At 28.7% G+C, this 22,247-nt stretch overlaps 1 protein-coding gene across 11 annotated transcripts in view; it reads right to left on the minus strand.

Annotated features, from left to right (window-relative positions):
- Positions 1-22,247, minus strand: part of LOC122516394 (cysteine-rich motor neuron 1 protein-like) — a gene marked incomplete at its 3' end in the record, with an annotated part of 339,788 nt that overhangs the window by 74,072 nt on the left and 243,469 nt on the right. For 10 of the 11 annotated variants that reach the window (XM_043634163.1, XM_043634162.1, XM_043634165.1 and 7 more), the window contains 1 exon segment: positions 17,820-17,849. In XM_043634163.1, coding sequence (XP_043490098.1) covers positions 17,820-17,849 — 30 coding nt within the window. 11 annotated transcript variants of the gene reach the window in all.

The following is a 22,247-nucleotide window of genomic DNA, read 5'->3' on the forward strand; positions in this document are numbered from 1 at the left end:
TTCATTGTGAACGCATACCTCGTCATCAAGTTTTAAAATAAGAAAGAAAGAGAGAAAAATAAGAAGAACAAAGTCGTAATAGTTCTTACGATTTATATCCGTAATATGCTGATTCTTAATGAATCATTCTTTCGTAGACTAGAATCATGATCTCAGATAATACGATTGAGATGACAGTACAATGAAATTTATATAAGTATACGTTGCAATTAAATACTTATAAATTATCATTTTATCGCATAAAAGATAAAAGCATTGCGATGTAAAACGTTAGAAATGAATTATGTGTGAAAAATTTCGTTTCTCCTACAATTAGAAAAAAAAAATATTCGAGTTTTTTTTAGATAGAGTAAATATTTTATAATCATGGTCAATATCTATAATCATGATCAATTATATTTAGTTATCGATTAAGCGTTTTTATTTATAGCTCTCGAGAGAATAAAATATAAATAATTTCACGATCGAAAATATTTTTCTTGTTAAAAACAACCATGTTTTTCATATATCTTTCATTGATTTTTTAGTATTCAATTTTAAACGGGTTAACGTCACTCGAACTTGAGAGTACTAGGAGAGCACGAGTTAATTAAATATTCATATTATACGCTCGGTTGATTTTTTTTTCAATAGAGAAAAACTTTATTATGAAGTTTATATGAAAATCTAATTTATGTCGGTCGAGCTCATGCTATTGGATTCGTTTTAAATATTTATTTGAGTATTTTATAGTATATATATATACATATGTATATATAGAAAGAATTATTTGCTTATATACAATTCTGATTACCAATATAAACAAAATAAAAAAATAATATAAATTGTATATGCGATATTACCCACAGATTTTTTCTTCGAGTTGAGGTTTTTATTTAAAAATTATTGGAAAACAAAATGACTAATTAAGAATGCCTATTATTTGATTAATTATTTAAAAAAATGAACTCTATAATAAATAAATAAAGTTTATAAATAAATAAAATTTATAAATAAATAAAATTTAGAAATAAAGGTGTTTATAAGCATTATTAGAAATATTTAAACTAATAAATATTATTTCTATGTAATAATTTAGTATGTAATTATTAGGTATATTTACAACGTGTCTAGTCCGCTTTAAAGCATAAAATATTATATTTGATATAGATAGTCATCGATCGCGATTATAATTATATCCAACAAAAAATAAACTCGTCACAATGAACATAAGAAAGAACAAAGTAAATTATTTCATGGTAATTGCATACCTGACACGTTTATTCGCTTAGCTGACATTTCGTCTAGACGTTGATAGATTTATTTTCGAAATGTTCTAAATTCGTTCAATTGAATTAATTGGTAACAGGAATATGAAAGAAAAAAATAAAATAATTCTAATATTAAAATCATTTCATAATAATATCGTTCGTAAAAATATTTCTAAAGCATATGCATCTATATGAAAAAAACAAATAAATGATGAAAAAACATTCTATTCAATAAAATTCTTTCATTTTTCGATACTCGATATGCAGAGTAAAACCTATACGATATCTAAGGACATACGTAAATAAATAAATAAATAAATAAATAAATAAATAAATAAATGATAATAATATCCTTCGGAAGTATTAGCGAATATTCTTGAATAATTTCGTAGCATCTACAAGGTTTAATACTACATATATAGTAGTATGTTTTGCAAAATCGAATGATCTTAGTCGAGTATCAACCCTATGGCATAAACCGATAATACCAGGGCGTAATTTACAACGTGAGTACCGGCGTCTTATGACATGAGAAAGACAGAGTATACGTGTGTGTGAGAGAGAGAGAGAGAAAGAGAGAGACGTATGCGTCCTTGAATGGAGCTTGGTGTGTAAGCAACAACACCTTCTGGCAGTGGTTCACTTGTAAATAACGTAGCCACAAGCTCACAACAACGACGAAGACTATGACGACGTACGGAGTGGAAACGTTTAACCAGATGATTTGCCGGGAGAAGATCTACAATCGATTATTTATATTCAAAGTCTTGTTCATTCGAGGATAACTTCATACTTTTTTCCTGCATGAGTCTTTTAATGCTTTATTTTTTATCTCATTTCTCATTTTCTATTTGTTTTCTTTTTTTAGATTGAATAAAAATAAATTAAAAAAATATTAGAAATATAAATCTTCTTCAAAGAAGGATTTAGTGAATATTAATTAGATATAATTAAATATATAATTCTTATTAAATACAATTTATAATAATAGTAATTGATATTTATATTATAATATAATAAATAATTACAATATTATATACGAATATTATCTTGTTGCTATCTTGGTTATCAATTGTTGACTGACTTTAAAATTAGTCACTGATGTTTATATTCATGTGTATTGGAAAGGCAAGAACAAGAAGTTAACATACTTCGTGATGTAATGCCGTAGGAGACACGCGACTGAAATGATGTAGTCTTATGTTAAGCTAATCTTACCTTAACAAGGGTATAACTTCATCACGGAGTCCTTGCCAGGTACCTGTCTTAAATGGAAATAGGAGGGGAGGAAAAGAAAGAGAGAGAAAGATAGAGCGAGATGAGAGGTACGTCAGTGCACGTGCGTTAAATTTCGTCCCGTTTTAATAAGCTTACAAGAGCATGTTGCAAGTTGCAAATGATATCATTGAGATTTTGACGAAATTAGTTTGAAACCATTAAAGGCGTTCAGCATTGTAGATTAGTTTCTATATCTGTCAAATATTATACAGGGTATCTCACAAGAAGATACTATATTTTACATTTCACCAATTTTTATAAATTTATTTATTTATTTATTCTTTCTCATTATTTATTCCATTCATTATTGTCATGCGAACAAATGTATTCATAAAATATGATTTTAAATATACGATACATATCCATTTGTATAAATAATTATTTTATTTTCCATTCGTTCAACAAAAATTCTAATAGAATTTATTTATATTCGTTGTATATTCACCACGAAAAAAAAGTAATAAACTGTAGAGTCAACTGTAGTGTTTCCTTGTTAGTTAAATCAGATCAATTGGAATATCTCCTTTGTTTACAATCGTAATAAAAAACTTCATAGGAAAAAGTTGCACTATTGCAGAAGGGCAAATCTAATGGTTGAAAGAATTTGTTTTCAAGGGTATTATTTTTTAAATAGATTTCAAGGTTATCGATATTTCTTTAAATAGAATTATATATTTCTTTCGCGATATTCTTGTAGAACATGAAGAAATAAATATAACCTAACATTGATTGAACGGGTACACTGACATTATAAAAGAACCGATCAAGACAACAGTTTTAATCATAAAGTATCAATTAATAGATATCGTTAGTTTTACTAGAAATTTAATTAGATACGTATAATCATTCTGAAGAATAAATTTTATTATAAATCATAATCTGTGTTTCGATATTGATATTATAATTTCGTCAATAATTTAATTATATTTGTATTTTATAATATTAAAGAATAATAAAATTCAGTCTCTATTAATATTTATAATCATCTTAGAAATGAAATTCGATAAGCTCGATTATATCTGATTATACATTTCAATTCGTCAATATCAATAATTTAGTTAAAAATTAAATTAAATGCATATAGTCGATAACAGTTTGAAATGATTTATTTAAAATTTATGATCGCTTTTGAATCGTGCTACTTAATTTTCACGAGACGACAAAACTCGATCGGAGTAAGAGAAAAATTTTATTTTACGATGTTATGACATCGATAATTGCATTGCAAATGAAATTTACTTCGGAAGATCGAATTTCTTTGGAGAAATGATTCTTCCTTCAAGAACGAGTTCTCAAATGCAATCTATTTCGAGTAGGAATAGAGTTTCTTTTACTCTCTCTTATTTTTTTTTCTTCTTCTCTACTTTTTTTTTTCTTAGATTGCTATAAGACAATAAAGACACTTCTTACGCAATCACTATAGCGGAAAGCGCTGGTTAATTATTTCTATAACTTTTGATAGAAATGTTCAACTCTGTTAACAATTCTGTTAATGTTACAAATTTATCTATATGTGTGTGTGTGTGTATAAACTTTTATATTATAACAACAATTTTATTGATACAAATATAATCAAATTTACACACAGAATCTTAGTTCCTTTTAATCGAATTAAGAAGATGATATTTTTCAATAAAAGTCTTATAACAGAACAAGACTCATACACATTCAGAACGTGAACTTTCATTGAAGGAAGGTTTGAAATTTTGATAAGTTAGAAGGAAAGAGAAGGAGGTATATATTTAGAGTCGATTCACGTTTGGAGATATTAAACGAGTCTCTCGAGTGAACTATGCCTTTCGTGTCTATCTTGTCTCTTACATCACGTGATCAGTTCAATGAATGGCCTCAAGCGACACGAGAAACGCAATTAAGGATCCATCGAGCCGTGGCCAATATCCTTCCTCGATCAACGCATACATATCGAATTACTACGATTTGCGAGAACCTCAAAGTGTGTCCTTTGATCTTATTCGTGGATTTTTAATCATTTTGGTAACTATATCTTGTAATCTAGCTGGCTATTTCATCGATTATACGACGATTATTGATATGAATAAAAACAAGCTTCCTTTTTTTTTATTTTTTCTTTTGAAAAAAAAACCTAATATCGTGAAATTCTTTGAAAATATTCTAGAAAGATGGATAAATATTATACATCGTGTCTCGTCTTCGAGATTACAGTTGTAGTTTCATTATTTCGACCTATTACCACGAGGTTAGAATTTTAAATTTTGAGCGAATTCGCGCCCTTTTGTACAGGTGGCGGTAATGTCGCTTTGTTATTTTCTCATATCGTTTAAAGTATCCAAGAAAAAAATAAAAATTGTTTAAATTTTGGTTGACCAAAAAAAGAAATTAGTATAATTTTTAAGGGGGTTAGGGTGGGATTGTAATTTCGAAGACGAGAACCTCGTATAATTACGATCGAACTTCGTTTTGTTCGTTCGAAACTAAGTTCGTTTGATGGTTCAATTATGTTACTGTTATTATATTAATTAAAAAGAAACTTGCATTATATTTTAGTAGATAGTATTGTTTTTGACAAAGTATACACGCACACTCGTAGGAAGTTCTGATAGATTATAATATTGAGAAAAGAAAGAAAAAAAAAAGATAAAAACAGAAGACGATTGTCATAGTGGTGTTGATAATAGCGCATCCAATTGAGTGAAACCTACGTTAATATCATCGAACTAGGGATCTTGGCGTCTCGTCAATACTACTGCGGTATTTACCGAACCAATAAAGACCGAGAATAATGCACGTAACAGTAAATATCCATGCCGTTTCATCGTGACGCAAATGCGTCCCTCCAAACTACTATAATACTACTACTATTACTACTATACTAGCTATTAACGGTTTGGCCTGCGGCTAGATTCCTCTTATTCAGCCACTAGTAAACCACGTTCAATAGTTTGCTAGCTATCTTGCTATTTGTATACGAAAGCCGTTTCTTCTTTCATGAATTATAGAATAAAAAAATTATGAAGAAACTGGTATAATCAACGGAACGTGTTAGAGGAGCGTAAAAATCTAAAGTTTAGTTTAACTTTATTTTGCTACGTTTTATTAAGACGAGATAGAAGAAAAAGAAGAATTGGAAGATCCGATTCGCAAGCTGCTTTGGACGTTTTTCTTGATAGCATCGAATGAAATAACGAGACAAGTTTATTTATTTTTCTTTCTCTCTCTCTCTCTCTCTCTCTTTTATTATCGACGTTCGTATTAGTTAAACGCAAAGGAAGATATCGTATACGCACGTATACAAATATCAGAGGCATTTCCTCTAGTTTGAAATCGTGGAAGAGCTACAATTTTTAAAATATATCTGGACACTCTGAATACAATCAGAATAAATTTCCAAATTATGATTAAAATTGAGAAAAAATTAAACGCAAACAGTTATGGTTTATTGTTGATTAAATTATACAGTTTGATATTATTTACAATTATTTGAAAATAAAATATATTCCTTTAGTTTTGTTTTTAGAAATAATATTTTTTGATATCGATCAAATTATATATACAGGGTGTCCCACTTAAATCGATCCACTTAAATATCTTTGAAACTATTGATACTAGAAAAAAATATCTCCGATAAAAGTTGAATGGTTTACAGAGGCACATTTCGAAGATATTTAATTGGAACACTTTTGTATATATAGTTGAATATCATTTCAAATCCCTTAAAAATAAAATTGAGATTCCTTTTGTTTTATTTCCATCGAAAATTGTATAAAAACAGCAGTAGAACTAGATTACACCAGTACTTAGAATCTTCCTATGATGCTACTACAGTTCCGCAATGCCTACAAACGAACCGGCTCTGAAAAATTAAACACGCGTATATAAAAAAATATCCGTCGCGTACACGTTTCGATTAATAGATAGAAGAAACAAAAAGCAATAAAAGCTTGTTCCTCGTGTCTCTTTTTTCATTCCGGTATTTTCATTTCGTTCATTCATTCTGTTCGACGTTTTGTTATTTGTCGTCATTTTCTCGTCGAAAAAGAACATAAAAGTATTAACGAGAAAGAGAAAATCGATATATCAATGATATTATATAATCAAATAATCAGAAGCGAGTAGAAGCGAATAAAAGGGGTGGGGGGAGGTAAAATAATTATTAATGAGGAAAAGGGAGAATCCTAATAGGATGGCGAAACAAAGAGTTGGAAAAAGGATTTTGCTTTATAGAGGGATAATTCATTAACTTCTTTATAAAGAATTCTTCGTGTATTCGTCGGTCTTCGCATGTTTCTTTTTTTTTTCTTACATCTTTCTATTTTCTTTTTTTTGTTTCAATTTGATAGCATACCGAACAAATTTTGGAACCCTTTTTAAAAGTATAGGAGAAAAGAAGAAATTATGTTGGACCCAAGGATTTTAAAAGAATAGTGGATGAGATAGAATAGAGAGAATTTGAAGTATGTCCGATAATACACCGACTGTTACTACTGCATTCGAGAAAATCATAAATTTACAGTAATGATTCGATATTACTGTGAAAAATAAATATTATTCGGACTGGTGTATTGATCGAGTCTGGTGAGCAATGATAAATCGGTTATAATTACGGACACCGCAATAAATCAAGATAATTATCTGCTAACGAGGGTGGATCGGTTTTCAGAGGAATAATCGATAAGGTTTCGTCGTTCAGAATCTGTTATTAATTATATAAGGAGAAAAGATAAACGCATCTCGTTGGCCGAACTAATGCCTGTCATTTGCATCAACGCGCTGTGTCTAATCATCGAATAATTCTGGAACGTGTCGTTAATAATGTATCATGTTAATAATTAATAACGCTTTAGTTACGGTGATAAGTCAGCATTAAAATGCGTCGTCTGGTTTGTTTGAGTCATCTGTGAGAATAATAAAGATAGGATAGAGAACCATTTAAAATAAAAATATTTTATAGAAATGTAAGATTCTTATTTCTTATTTGTCTATTAACTATTATAATTATTAATTTTTTAGTTGAAAGTATTGCAAAATTAAGCGTTAGAAAATATCTGTTTTTCATCTTGTCTTTTAATGTCATCTACAAATTCGCGTAATGTTCATGTTGAATTTACAGTTCGACATTACGAAACTGAAGCGTCTCAAATTTGTGTGTGTTTCGATATATAAATTTATTAATTTATTTTATTTGCTCGTAATATTGAATTTTATCATTAACAATTCTATATATTATTCTTATGTTTTATATATACTTTAATAAAAATCTATGTTGTAGCACTTATATAGGAGAACTAAGGACGTTACAGTTTCTATTACAGTGTCATATTACTACTCGCATAAACATATTTACTGTTATTTATATATTTGCTTTTAATTTTTACTTTTATTTTGATATTTTATTTAAGCACGTATACACTGCATTTACAATTTTTATTTGTAGATATTTCGAATTTTAGTAAAAGTAAGTAAAATAAATGTTAAGAGTATTCATGAAAAATATAAATGTGTCTTTTTCTAAAATAAACAATTTCTCTAAAATAAACAATTTTTAGAGAAATAAGTTTTTTCATAAGAGGTTAAAGTAATTGCAATAGATCGTTGCCAATATTAATTGTTTTTTTTTTTCTCATTGTTACAATACAAATTGTGAAACCGATCGATAGCGTAGAATTTTTTTCAGAGGATACACAACGTTGCAATTTTCATCCTGACAAAATGTGATGTAAAATTTCTACTATTGGAAAGTACTTCTCCTGTATATTCGTTTTCGAAACACGTACGAAACGTTCACAAGTGTTGAGTTTCATGTACTGATTTAACAAGCAAAAACGATAGAATATGCAGTTAATAAAGCAACTAGGGAGAACACCATACACACGTATATATCTATATACGTACATGTAAATATATATATATATCGTTGAGAAGATCGTGTTTCGTTCTCGGCAACATCACCGACATAAATTTCTCTGTCGTCGACAAAATCGCCGATCAAAGTTTTCATCTTGCGATATAAGATGGTGAGATGTCGAGATAACGATGATTCTTATTACTCTAACATCTCGGAAGAGGAAATTTAACTCGATTATTTTCTTTTCATATTTCCTCATGGAATATGCAAACCATGAAATGTGTCTGAATATTTGTATATTGTATATTGTATACTGTATATTGTATACTGTATATTGTACAGTACTGTAAAAAAATATATGACGCTTTATATTTTTAGATAGATATCATATATTCGGAAAATAAAAAAATTCATTTTATAAACTCCATGTGTTATATACAATTTCCCTAATGTCAACACAAAATTTTGATTTCAAAAGAAATACGGTGCAGAAGAAAATGTTAAAATTATTCTAATTTTAATTGACAAAAGTATAAGATGATTACTGAGTTTATTATTTATTATCACGATTTTGTTCTGACTGTTAGTAGATATTTGATTATCAGTACATTTATTTAGAAAAAAAGTATATAGAAAAATATATAAGATATTTTAGGATCATTGTGTAGAAATGAAAGTGTAAATAATTTCTTAATCTTTTTCTTCTCCCCTTCTCTCTCTTTCTCTTTTATTCTCATGAATAATAGAATAGTTATGTCAACATGATTATACATATATATCGTCTGTATTTGTATGTGCATTCACACTTCTACCAAAAACTGGAGAGTCCGGAAATTTCATCGAATTTTGTGTTGGTGACGTGTTCGGAGAGAGGTGAGAGTAAGGAAGAAGGGTGGAAGGAAGATTTATTGAAAGAGAGAGAGAGAACGAGAGATGTATTTACTACTACACATATACATGTATAAACGGCGCGCACCTGCGTTATGGTCTGCACTTAGCTTTCGGTACAGGTGCGCTAATTAAACTGTAATCCTTTCGATAAGCTTCGACTGTGCTTCAACGATTCACGTAGTGGATGAAGTTGCTCTCATTTAACTGTCGTGAGGTTTAGCAACGATTTATTGTTTATTTCAGACTTTACTCCTCTTGCCCTGACATATAAGTTATATTTGCCAATAATCACGAAATTTTGACTCAAATTTTATATTTGTATAAGTTCACATTACATTGATATATATATATATGTATAAAAAGAATATTATGTTGGATTAAACAAGGATCGTTAATTTTTCGTGACACAATAATAAATTATATGCGTCAATAATCATAAAAATAGATCGAGTCCAAAATTTGTGTATTTTTATTTATATTATATACATAAAAAACAATATAATGTATGAATATAATATAATACGATAGTTTTTCTAGATACGAAATATATTTGAAAAATCCAATTTATACAGAGAATAAGCAAACAAAGTGATTTTCGAATAGATGATTAAGCTGTTTGACGATATATAGTGTATATGTTATCATGAAAGACCAAAATTGGAGAATGTCAAGATTCACATAGTCACTTATGATGGTGCATGTCCGAAATGTTAATGTATAAGAATAAACCCAAATATTTGGTCTTTCAACAATGTATTTGGTACATGTTGATAAGTGACCATGTGAATCTTGACATTCTCCAATTTCAGTTTAAAATTGACAATAGCGGTATTAATACTCTTATCACTCATTGTATAAGAAATGTGAAAAATATTTTCCATTAAAAAAGATGTCATAGTCGTTAATACAAAATTAGATTAGCAATGAGGGGAAAACAAGGAACGTTGCAGAACGACCGAACAAAAAAACGTGATTACACCTTTACGAGGAAGTTATTTAGTAAAGATAGTAGGAACAAGAGGAAGGTAGCAAATAAGAGGATCATGCAGCGAGGTGTGGCATAAACGGGATCAACAACCGTGACCGCTACTGCTCGTTAATTAATCAATTAACGTTTGTATCCGGTCAACCGGCTTCTCAGGAATTTCCGCGTTAATTTGGAAGCGAATTTCAGCGAACTACGAAAACGAATGGGTGAGAGTGACAAGGGGCCGGGGGAGGGGGGGGTTGTTGAAACTGGACGATCCATTCAACAGGAACGTAACCTAACTACGTTGAAAATGGTTTCAGTAAGGTAACTGCTTGCTAAAAGTTACGATAATACGAAACTTGATCCAGATAGAAGAGAACAAGAGAAAGAGAAAGAGAGAAATAGATGGATGGGGAGAGATGAACGATCGTAGGAAGTATTATCTCATCGAAGGTTATCAAATCGTTCCGATCTTTCACAAGATGCATCGTCGACAAAGTTCAGTTAGGTCAATGTGCTCGGACTAACATAAGCGTCAGCTCGCTTTTACGAGCGTCCTTGCCTTTTCCAAGCACTGGGAGACATCCTGGATTTGCAAATCATTTCGTTCTGATCGTAACCGAAAAAAGCAAAGTTAAAATGAGAAAAAGAGAAAAAAGAGAAATAGATGAGAAAAAAATAGATTTCTCTATAGATTTAGTTTAACTTACTTGAGATTTTTATAGTTTTTGATTTTTTGAATTTACATGAGAGATCGATCCGATTTCAACTTGCCTTTCATCTCATTTACGATTGGACAATTTACATAATATAATTCATAGGATTTTTCGGACAAATATTTCTTTCGAAAAAATCTACATAAGTATTTTAATTAAATTATAAATTAAAAACTCTATATCGCGAGTGGATTATTATCTTTTTATAAAATAAAGAAAAAATCTATCCCCTTTCTGATTTTTCGAAAGTACATGCACGAGAGATTTGATAATCCCCAATTCGTCTTTTATCGTTACAGTTGGAACAATGTTCGATTCAACAAAATGTGATAAGAATTAATTAACATTACTATTTATGTATTTATTTATTTATTTGTAATTCGCAAATGCACGTTACTTCAAAAGAAGGATCCCGAGGAAAAGAATTGAACTGTATCAAATGGATTATCATTATTATTATTATTATTATTTTGTAAAAAAAAGAAAAGAATAAATCCTACAATAATAGAAAAAAAAATGTAAAGAATCTCAGACGAATAAAATAGCATAACGATGAAAGTTCTCTAACTTTTCGAGTACTTGATATATGCATATCTATCGCATACCTATAATATCTTTACGTCATTATAAAATTGAATAGTATCAATCCAATTATAAGTTGAAGAAAGACTGTTGCGAGGATAGTAAAAAAAATCGATTGCACCTATCGATAAGAGGTAGGGGCATGCTTCTGGATAAAGTTTGAGATTAATTAATTGATGCTGTCTCGGTGAGTGTAAAGAACGCTTCCTGCAATGAGGTAAAAGAAATAAAATAGGGGGGCAGAAAGAGAGAGAGAGAGAGAGAGAAAAGGTAGAAGACTGCTCGTTCGTTCTCTCTTTACTTCCCTACTCGCTTAATAGAACTAATTACTTAATGCTTCCTGACACGCGGATCAGTTTAACTTTTACCGCGTTCAACTTACTACTACAGTCACTACGAGCATCTCCCTTGACCACCCTCTTCCATCTTCCTCCCCCCTCTCCCTCTCATTCCTTTTCCTGCTCTTCTTTACCCACCCTTAACAGCACGATTTTAACTCCGATAAACCATGGCTCTAAGTTTGGAGTCTTCGTCAGTAAATTCGATTCGTCTGAACGTTTTACCTTATCTCGTGGTTAGGACTTGATTCATTTATCTGTTAGAGAGAGAGAGAGACCTTATTAGCAAAGGGGGAAAATATAAATTGTACGGATAATAAGAAGTTAATTGGTTAATATATTTCTTTTTTTTTTCTTTTTAATTTTGATTTAACAGAAAATAGAGAGTTTGTAATATTAATATTTATTATTTAGATTAAGTGTGTGGATATTTTTTTTTTTTATAAACATATTTTCAATAGTTAATGAGAGATATCGATTATTTTCTTTTTTAACGATCAATATTTAACGTTATTGTAATAGAAAAAACAAATTTTTATAATAATATAAATTCAAAAATTAATAAATAATATCGTATGCGTGTATTACTGCGGTTTTTAGACGATTGGAATGCCGAATAACGTGGATAGAAAAATTAATAAAAAATAAAGCAAATGAAAAATACGGATTGGAAATCGTTAAAAAGTTATTTATTATTTTAGGTATTAAAACAGTTATTCAATTTTTTTTTTCAAGCAAAAAATAATTATGTTTCATTAAGTCATTCAACTTTAAACTTTAACCGTAGTAATAGGGAGCATTCTAAATAATACCCACACACACTCGCTTATCCCATAGGTTACCAATTTGACTCGAATGTTAAGGAAAATATTCAAATCTTGATCGTAGTAGACACATCGAGTTGGTAATATTAATCCCTTGACATTCAAATAGAACGAAATTCGATGTGTTTTCAAATTTCTATTTAATTTGCCTCAGCAAATAAATTATATTAGCTTAAAAACAGAACGGAATATTTACTTTGCTAAAATATAAATTAATGAACCTGATATACAATATTCACAGACAATAATTAAGCAACATTATGAAGAAATAAATGAATAGTTCTATATAAAATATAAGAAAAAATGACGTCTCGTAGATGTCCTCGTATTGGAACAAAATTAATAATTATTTATGTATAAGATCGATTAAACTTAAGTAAAATGTAAAATTAATATTAAAGATAAGAATTACTTCGAAACATTTATTATATTTTGATGATCTCTATTTATATAAATTTTTCAACATACGTGATACAGTACGTGCGTATTTATATGTATATGTGTGTGTGTGTGTGTGTGTATATAAATAAAAAACTTGACGCGATGCGACTCTTGGAATATTTCAATTTTTATTATCGACATGGTGAGGTTACAGATCGATAGTCGAAGACAAAAGTCAGGCTTACAGGTTTGAGGTGGAATCTATGAATTCTAGGAAGAAACGAAAAACTGAATATTTTTATGGTGAAGTCAAGAAAAATAGTAGGTTCGACGACACCGACTTCCGTGAATGGGGATATTGAATTCTAGAACACATGAATCAATTTTATCATGGGATTTTCTTTCTCTTTCTTTCTTTATTTCAAGGTGAGCTTCCACGAGTAAGGAAGATCATTCTCTCCTATCAAATATTCAATCGAAGTTTACAATGCGTACATTTCGATGTGTATGAATCTCGTTGCGTTTTCTTATTCTTAGATTTCCACCCCCACCCCCTCTCCTCATTTTGCCATAAAACTGTTATTTTTTAATAAATTTTACTTTATTTCTCCGAAAATGACATATTAAATATTGCCTTTTATAAAATAATTAAAATTTGCATATAATAAAAATAATAATAATAAAAGAAGAAAAATAATAAATTTGCTCAGTCGATTAACTGACAGTGAGAAGAGTCAAAATCATGTACTTAATTTTTTATACTTGTTAATATTTTTGAAAATGTTAAATTACTTTTAAAAAGAACGATGAATGGAGAAACAATGAAACGAACGAGAAAGAAAAAAGAAAAAAAGATATAAATTATCGGACATTTTTTGTTAACACTTTTATTATATTTATTGTATTTTTTTCATTTCCTTTCTTTTCTTTTTCCTTTTCTTCTATTTTCTGAGTCGACGATGATGAACGAGATAAAAATGGGAAAGATGAAAAAAAAAGAAGCCGACGATGATACTGTAGCCTTTGTCGTTGTTCAGTCACGTCGAGAAAATTTAAATAAATAACCTACGGCTTCGCGAACGATTTTTCATCGGTGCAACGAGACGTATCATACGTTGAGTTGAATTCACAACTAATCCGATGCGGAAAGGATAACTATGTTGTAGTAGTAATGCATGTTCAATTTTTATATTAACGAATAAGTTTTATATATCTCTTAGAGAGAGAGAGAGATCTATATTTAATAGAAATCAAAATAATAATATTACTGTGTCTTGATTCACAATACTTCTTAGTTTAAAGTCATACATAATCGTTGATTTCATATTTTCCGATCGGTCTTTTATAATTTTCGGGTAGTTAATATTTGTTATAAATTAATGAACTAACAATAAAGATGTGTGTAGGATAAAATAATTAGATAAGTTATAGATAATTTTTATTTATAATATAAAAATATAATAAATTTTAATTTAAACAATCTAATTATATAATAAAATATATACCAAAGTCTTGTTTTTAAATTGTAGATATGTTTCTCGATATAATGTGTAGAGAAACCGTGCAAACAACCGTGTAAAAAAAGTAATGAAAACTTAATTTTATAAGTTCTTAGACATGTACATATAAAATAAGTACATCCGGAAAGCTAAGGCCAATTTTTATATGTCGAAAATATTATTTTTATAAATCGATACACATTTTTAGGGCAATCGAATATTACATATACATATGTATCTACATATATTAAAACAATATAATATAATATACACATATTTAACGATAAAATTAAATTTATGTATATATATTTATATTTATATATATTTCAATTATTATTTATATATGCAATAAATTTAATAATTCATTAATATAGCAAAAAAGAAAGAATAAAGAATAAAAAATTAAAAATACTCGAGATAATGTTTAATAAATTGTACACTTAATAATTTTATTAATTAAAATATCGTAAATTTGTAAAAAAAGAAAACAAACATATGTATCTTTTTTAATCTCTAATGGACTTGATAAAACGAACCTTAAATTTCACTCTGATGAAAATATTTCGTAAAATATATAATAATGAAATGAAAGTAAATACATTAGTAAAAACAATGTTGAAAAATGACGTTACTGTATCCAAGAAAATTGCCGGCAAATTCAAAGAACATTTTTTATGAAAATCATGTAACTGCACGTATAATAAAAAAACTAATTTTTTATCTTATTTTAACATACTGAAATCACCACTGAAGTTACGTCCACATATTTTGAATATTTTGAAAATTTTCTCTCAACCCTGTATATTATGTATCACTCTAATATTAATTTATACAATCGTATGTGTGTGTAAATTATTTTGGTTATTTCTATATCCAAATATATATCACATTTATATTTGACAGTTAACTATACAAAATTACGCGAGTCTTTATTTAAAATTTTTATCCCATAATTTATTCTGTTTTATTTTGAATCATTTATACGAACTACAAGTACCTATGTACATAAATATACTTATTTATTTATGCATATACACGCATACGCTGGGGAAAGAAACGTTTTCTTTTCGTTCCTTTTTTGAAAAAGAGAAAAGTCGATGAAATTTTAAACGCGAGATTTCCCCGTTCTCTTTTTTCACTCGACAACTCGAAACAAGCTTTTCAAAGAAGTAGTCATTTTAAATAATGCGTTGAAACGAAAGCTCAGAAATGAAGAAAAATTAGAAATTATAGGGAACAATCTGTAAGTTTAACAATCTGACTCATGGTGATGCAATTTTTACACTATCGTCGTCATTTTTGAATACTGGAGTATATCTATATACCAAAGTATCACATATGTATTAACTTACATAATATTTACATAGTAATTATGTATTATTTGCGTATATATAATACTAGTCATAGTAATTCGTGCGTTGTGAAAAACATGGCATAAAAATTCGCTTTCTCTGACAATTATTTTTCTTTTTTTTGTGCAACAGGGTTAGGGAAAAAAATGTACTAGAAAAATGGAGAAAATAGATAAAAAAAATAGGTGTACGCACAACGACGAGGTTAAAAAGTATTTTCTCTATTTTTTTTTTTTATTATCACGGTGAACATGCAAAGCTCTTCTTAAACTCCAAACTAAATTGTCAATTTCTCTTTTTATTTATATATATATATTTTTTTTAATATTTCACTTTCGTTCGAACGAAACAAATTTACGCGGATGTATCGCATGCATTCTCGAATACGCGCCTATTCAGATTAATTATTTTATATGTAAAATATTCGATCGTTTCACGGCGTATAAAGGTAACATATATGAATGTATAAAAAACAAAAAAAGAAGCATAAAGTAAAAAGAAATTCATTGGACAAAAAAATACACTATTCATATATATAATTTTGAATACTTACGTTTTTTTTTTCATAGAAAGAAAAAATTAAAAATGAAGAAAAAAATAAATAAATTTATCTATCTTTCGATTATAATATAAAGAATAAAAGAAAACAAATGTTATGTTTAATACGTTTGTTTTTAATTTGTCCTTTCATTAATAAACGGGTTGACGATGATCGGTAAAGTGTCTTTTCGTATTTTCTATAAGATGAAAACGAAAAACAAGTGCACGTTGAAATGTGAAATCACTTTAGAATCGATTTTTCTTTCTTTCCTATATTAATCTCTCTCAGTATTACACAGCATGATGTGTAACATCGTGTTTCACGTCAAAACCAGAAAGCTGGGTTTGCGAATAACAACGGGTCGATTCTTCTTTGTTAACGTGGAATGATCACGTTTGTTTCATTTCTACTAAAATTCTTGTTAGTGTTGAAGGGCATGAAGGAGGAGTATACGTTACACAATTTAAATGTCTCGAAAAAGTGAGTCATCCTTTACTCTATCCCTACAAAAATTGGAGGGAAAGAAATGATTAAATGTCTGTCTTCCGATTTAAATACGTAAAGTTAAATTTAGTAAATTAAAAGTTAAATTTACAATAAAATTAAAGACCGAATATTATAATAGAGAAAAATACTTAAAGTTTTATCCGCTGATTTAAACGTACGTAGATGTAAATAATGAAATCTAGAATAAAAGAAATGACTAAATATTCGATTTATTAATAGGAAGAAAACTTTTGGTAAATAAGAATTTGAAAAATGTTTAGCAACGTCACTTTTAAATCCTAGGACTTCTTAAAGTTGCGACCTAATATGTGGTCGCGTAACTATTATAGATTTGGAGATTGCAGAAATTGTAGCAAAACGAAAGAATTTTTGGACGTGTAACGACCAAAACCTAATTTAAAATCAGTTAAGCAAGACTACACGTATAGCATGTCAGTAAGTTTATGATAGCAAAAGAGAAGATAGTATAAAGTTTATACTCAAGATCGTAAAAATATTTGCTCCAATAAAAGGAGTCGTCGAGTAGAAAAGTTTAAGGTTGAAACGACCTTTTCTAAAATGAAAATACATCAATAAAAGATCAATTTATTTTTCAATTTCGAATTGTAGAGAAGTATATACCCACATACCTAAATATTTCATTATTCGCAATTTAATACAGATAGGAATTATATAAATAGCAGATATAATTAAATATAATTAATTATTAATCAACGAGATTGTAAATACGCGCGATAAATCAAAGCTTTGGTTTCGTGTGTTGAATACAAATTTTCATTCATTCTATTTTATATGTGCAACGTAAAAAGGTATTGTATCAAACAACAAATTACTTTAAAAATATAATATCTATATGTGTGACTTACGATTGATAGGTGTGCTTGGAGTTGCAGTTACTGAAAAAAAGAAACAAATCGGGAGATTAAGATAAGCTAAATGTTAAACGATTATTATATTAAATGTTTCATTGATCGTAATTTTAATTATTCGTTCTAATATTTCTACAATTTTATAAATATATTATTTTTATTTTTATTTTAAAGTTTATATTTATGTTCGATGCCAATTAAAAGTAGTATTGGCATAAATTAAATTCAATTTTCTAATAACTTCAGTACATCTTTAAAAAATAAGATTCTTTATTAAACATTTTTGTGAATTATACATATCTTTCCAGTTAAAAGTAAAAGTATAATTTTAAAGTAATAAAATTGAATAAGTTAAAAGAAATTGTTTTAAATAATTTTAAATACATTTAAAATAAAAACGGGACTTTATACGTTTCTGAATATTTTATATTTGATTGTATACCATTTTAATATTTCCATGGCTAATAACATACGTAAAATTAACATTCGAGAAATATATTTGATTAAAAAATTCATTAAAAAAATCATATTTCATAGATATTTTCAAATGATGTTGGTATATTTCTATGTCAATAAATCATTTCAAATATATAAACATTGTAAACATTTGTAGAAAGATTTTAATCCAAAATCTTTCTTTTTTGTTCAATTAAATTGAATCAAATTGTTGATATCGACTATATCAGGTTTGCAGGAGTAAAGAAAAAATCTTGAATTGAGAGTCTCGAAGAAAGATAGATAAAGAGAGAGACAGAGAGAGAGAGAATGAAAAGAGAAAGATTGAAAAGAATTGCGAGTCTTTGTATAATTTTCTTTGCTTTTTTTTTTTTCTTGTGGGTGAGTACGAATCGTATTACACGAGGGAGATCTCTTCTTCTTCTTCTTCCACCTTCTTTTTTTCCTCTTGAACCTTTCAAGACGTCGTTTCCTAATAAGCGAACCGTGTCGCGTCTACTTCCTTTCAGGCACAGCCAACCGTACGAGAGTACGAAGAAAAAAGAAGTAAACGAGATGGAGAGTTGTAAATGCGCGACTAAAAAGGCGACACGAATCTTGGGAATAATAACGTTGGGACTTGTGAATGACGAAGATGACGTTATTTCGAAGAACGAAGAGTATATCTTTCCCCCCCACCCACCCCCTCCACCCTCTACGCTTCTTACCTCACTCCTTTCCATCACCAACTCTCTCTCTCTTACAATTCTTTTTCACAAAAGCATTTTTTATCAGGCAAATTTATCATAGAACACTCTTATCTCTACCTTTTTCTTATTTCAAAATAAAACAATTTTTTTTTCCCGGTTTACTAATTATTATTTCTTCTTTTTATTATAAATTAAAATTCTGTTTATTATTACATAATTATATTAATCTTTAATTATATATATATATGTATAATTTAATTATTATAGAATTATGTACGTAATAAAATGATCTATGAATATGAATTAAATAATATCTGAGATGTTTAATTAAATTTCTGACTTCTGCGAGTTTTCTGGAAGAAAAAAAAACACTTCTTTTCCTGAAAGGAGATAATTATTTTTACTTGTTAAAAACTTATTTGAATTGTGTGATGAAGAATTGTATGATAATATATAGAGATAACGGACGATGATAATTTTTGGAATTGTTTGTAATTAGATAATATTAGGAAGATTAACAATTATTAATAGTTAAAGGACTTGATGAAAAATAAGAACAAATTTGAAGGTTTTCCTTTCGTAGTATACGCATATGTACATGTTAAAAGTGAAAGAAAGTCGGGTAGTTCGGTTCATTTTTGACCTACTTGGAAGATGCGAATAGTCCGGTATCTCTTAGGAGGCTCTCGTTAACTAGGCTAGTTAAGGGTGAAAAGTGGAGCAGATTACTTTTCTGAGTTTCCTACACCAGCTATTTCCTTCATCTCTTTTTCTTTCTTTCTTTCTTTCTTTCTTTCTTTTTCTTTCGATCCTCTTTCTTTTTTTTATAATCCCAATTCCTTACTTTAAATCTCTCGACGTAATCTTTTACTCGAGGCTTTCCTTTTGAATTTTTCCACGTTTCAAAAAGACGAAAAGAATCCCTCTTTAATCTGACATTATTTCTCTTCAAAAAGTGTACAAATTTTCATAAAAAGTTCTAAATCGGAGGTGATAACCGACACGTCGATCGCGAAACGATTTTTCATCGATCATAACCAACGAGAAACAATTTCTGACACATTTAATATTGAACAAAATCCGTTAGAAAATAAAATGATAACTCTGCAAACTGATTTAATCTTACAAACCAAAGAACTTGAGGATGATTTTTGGAAATACAATAAACATCAATCGAGTAAAGTATCCCAATATCATCAAATGTAGCGAATATATATCTTTTCTAGTTTTATATATTTATTACATACTTATGCGAATCATCTTTTTCATGTTTCAAATTCACAAACGACTAAACAACATTTCCTACTTATTGATCCCCATATTAAAATTTCATTATCATTACCTTTGTGTCGGGATACACGCTAAATTATAAACGCTTGGTTGGAAACATGCACACGCAAATTTCCCACTAATTATATTATCAGAAAATATATATATAAAACTTAATCTATATACATATATATTTTGTTTGTGGCTACTTTTTAATTAATAAATAATAATAAAATATCACTAGTTGGTTAAATATCCCCTTTTTTTATTGTTACTTATTAGTACACGAGACACATGTTTATGTCAAACGAATATAACCTCAATAACCTCAAAAATAACTTCAAAAAAGAACTTCAAAGAAAAAAAATAACTTAAAAAAAAACTGGTGTGTGTACTTATGTACGCACGTAAGAAGTTATACTTCATTGCCGTACCAAAACGAATATAACCTCAATAACCTCAAAAATAACTTCAAAAAAGAACTTCAAAGAAAAAAAATAACTTAAAAAAAACTGGTGTGTGTACTTATGTACGCACGTAAGAAGTTATACTTCTTTGCCGTACCAAAACGAACATAACCTCAATAACCTCAAAAATAACTTCAAAAAAGAACTTCAAAGAAAAAAAATAACTTAAAAAGAAAAATAATTATTATTATATGTATATATATGTAAGAAAGAATGAAAAAAAGAAAAGGAAAATATGAAAATATAGATATCAGTCCACACTAAATATAAGAAAGATATATCGAATTACTTCACGCGTCAACAGTCATGGCGCGGTTACAGCATTAGTTCTCGCTTCGATCATTTAAGTAAAGCAGCGCTGAGTACGATTAGTATTTGGATGGGTGACCCGCTTGAGAAAAAAAGGGGAAGAAGAAGAGAAGACAACTTCATGCCGTATACTTGAAATCGCTTTGTCGCGCGTCGTAAATATCGACAAACTTCATGGTGTCGTTTTTCCAGACGCTCGGAACAAAATCACTCCCCATTACATTTTCCCCAACGCGCCAAAAGAAGTATAACTTCAAAAATATTTTGACGCAATGTTAACACTTGTTTGTTATTTGAAATTAAATTGAAATTTTGTCTTTTATTTGAACACTTTAACGTCCGTACGTATGACCATAATACTTTAGTCCGACACCACTAGTCATTTGTTTAATAATTTTAAACACCACATCAACGTGATGTCATCGGCATTCATTTAATAGTTTTCACTCAACACAAAGAATAATGTCACCGAACATAGTGTTCATTAAATTTGAAATATCCTTTTCAATGTAACCATTAGCAATGAAATATTTTGAACGAGACATCTTTTTACATCGAAATTAATGCTTCATTATACTTCGTACGCTATGTTGTTATATCCAATTATAAACTATTGTTTCTTATAATCGAAGCATGTAATTAATTTTTCGTTTTGTGTTTACGAGCTTTGCTTCGACATAAATTGTTGTATTGTATTTATCAGCGAACGGAAAATAAAATAGAAAATCAATGAGAAATCGATAGAAAATCTCTTTCCTTTCTCTCTCTCTCTCTCTCTCTCTCTCTCTTACTCTCTTTCTTTTACTATCGTTATATTCCGATACGCTGATGTCGTTTTTCTTGTTTAACTTTTTTCCCCTTTTTTTCCCATTGCCGATCGTTTCCGCGTCTCTTGTTTTCTCGTTACTCGCATCGGCTAACGCATATATTGTTCTTCATTTAAATCTAACGTTAATTACGAGCTCCGTGCGTTCCCCCTTTTTTCTGTGTTCCTTGTGTAAAAAGAATAATAAAAGGAAAAGAAAAAAGGAACTAATAAACAGAAATAAATAAATAAATAAAGAAAGAATAGAATAGAATAGGAAAGGAAAAAAGATGGAGAAAAAATTTAAATAACAAAAAATTAAAGAAAAAAAAGAGTCATTTTTTAACGTCACAACCAAGCCAACCAACCAACCAACTAACCACCGTCGTTCAACTAATTTTCCCTTTTTTCGATCCACCTTTATTTTTCT

This window comes from Polistes fuscatus, unplaced genomic scaffold (genome assembly GCF_010416935.1).
Source record: "Polistes fuscatus isolate 324 unplaced genomic scaffold, CU_Pfus_HIC Scaffold2, whole genome shotgun sequence".
NCBI classification, from domain to species: domain Eukaryota; kingdom Metazoa; phylum Arthropoda; class Insecta; order Hymenoptera; family Vespidae; genus Polistes; species Polistes fuscatus.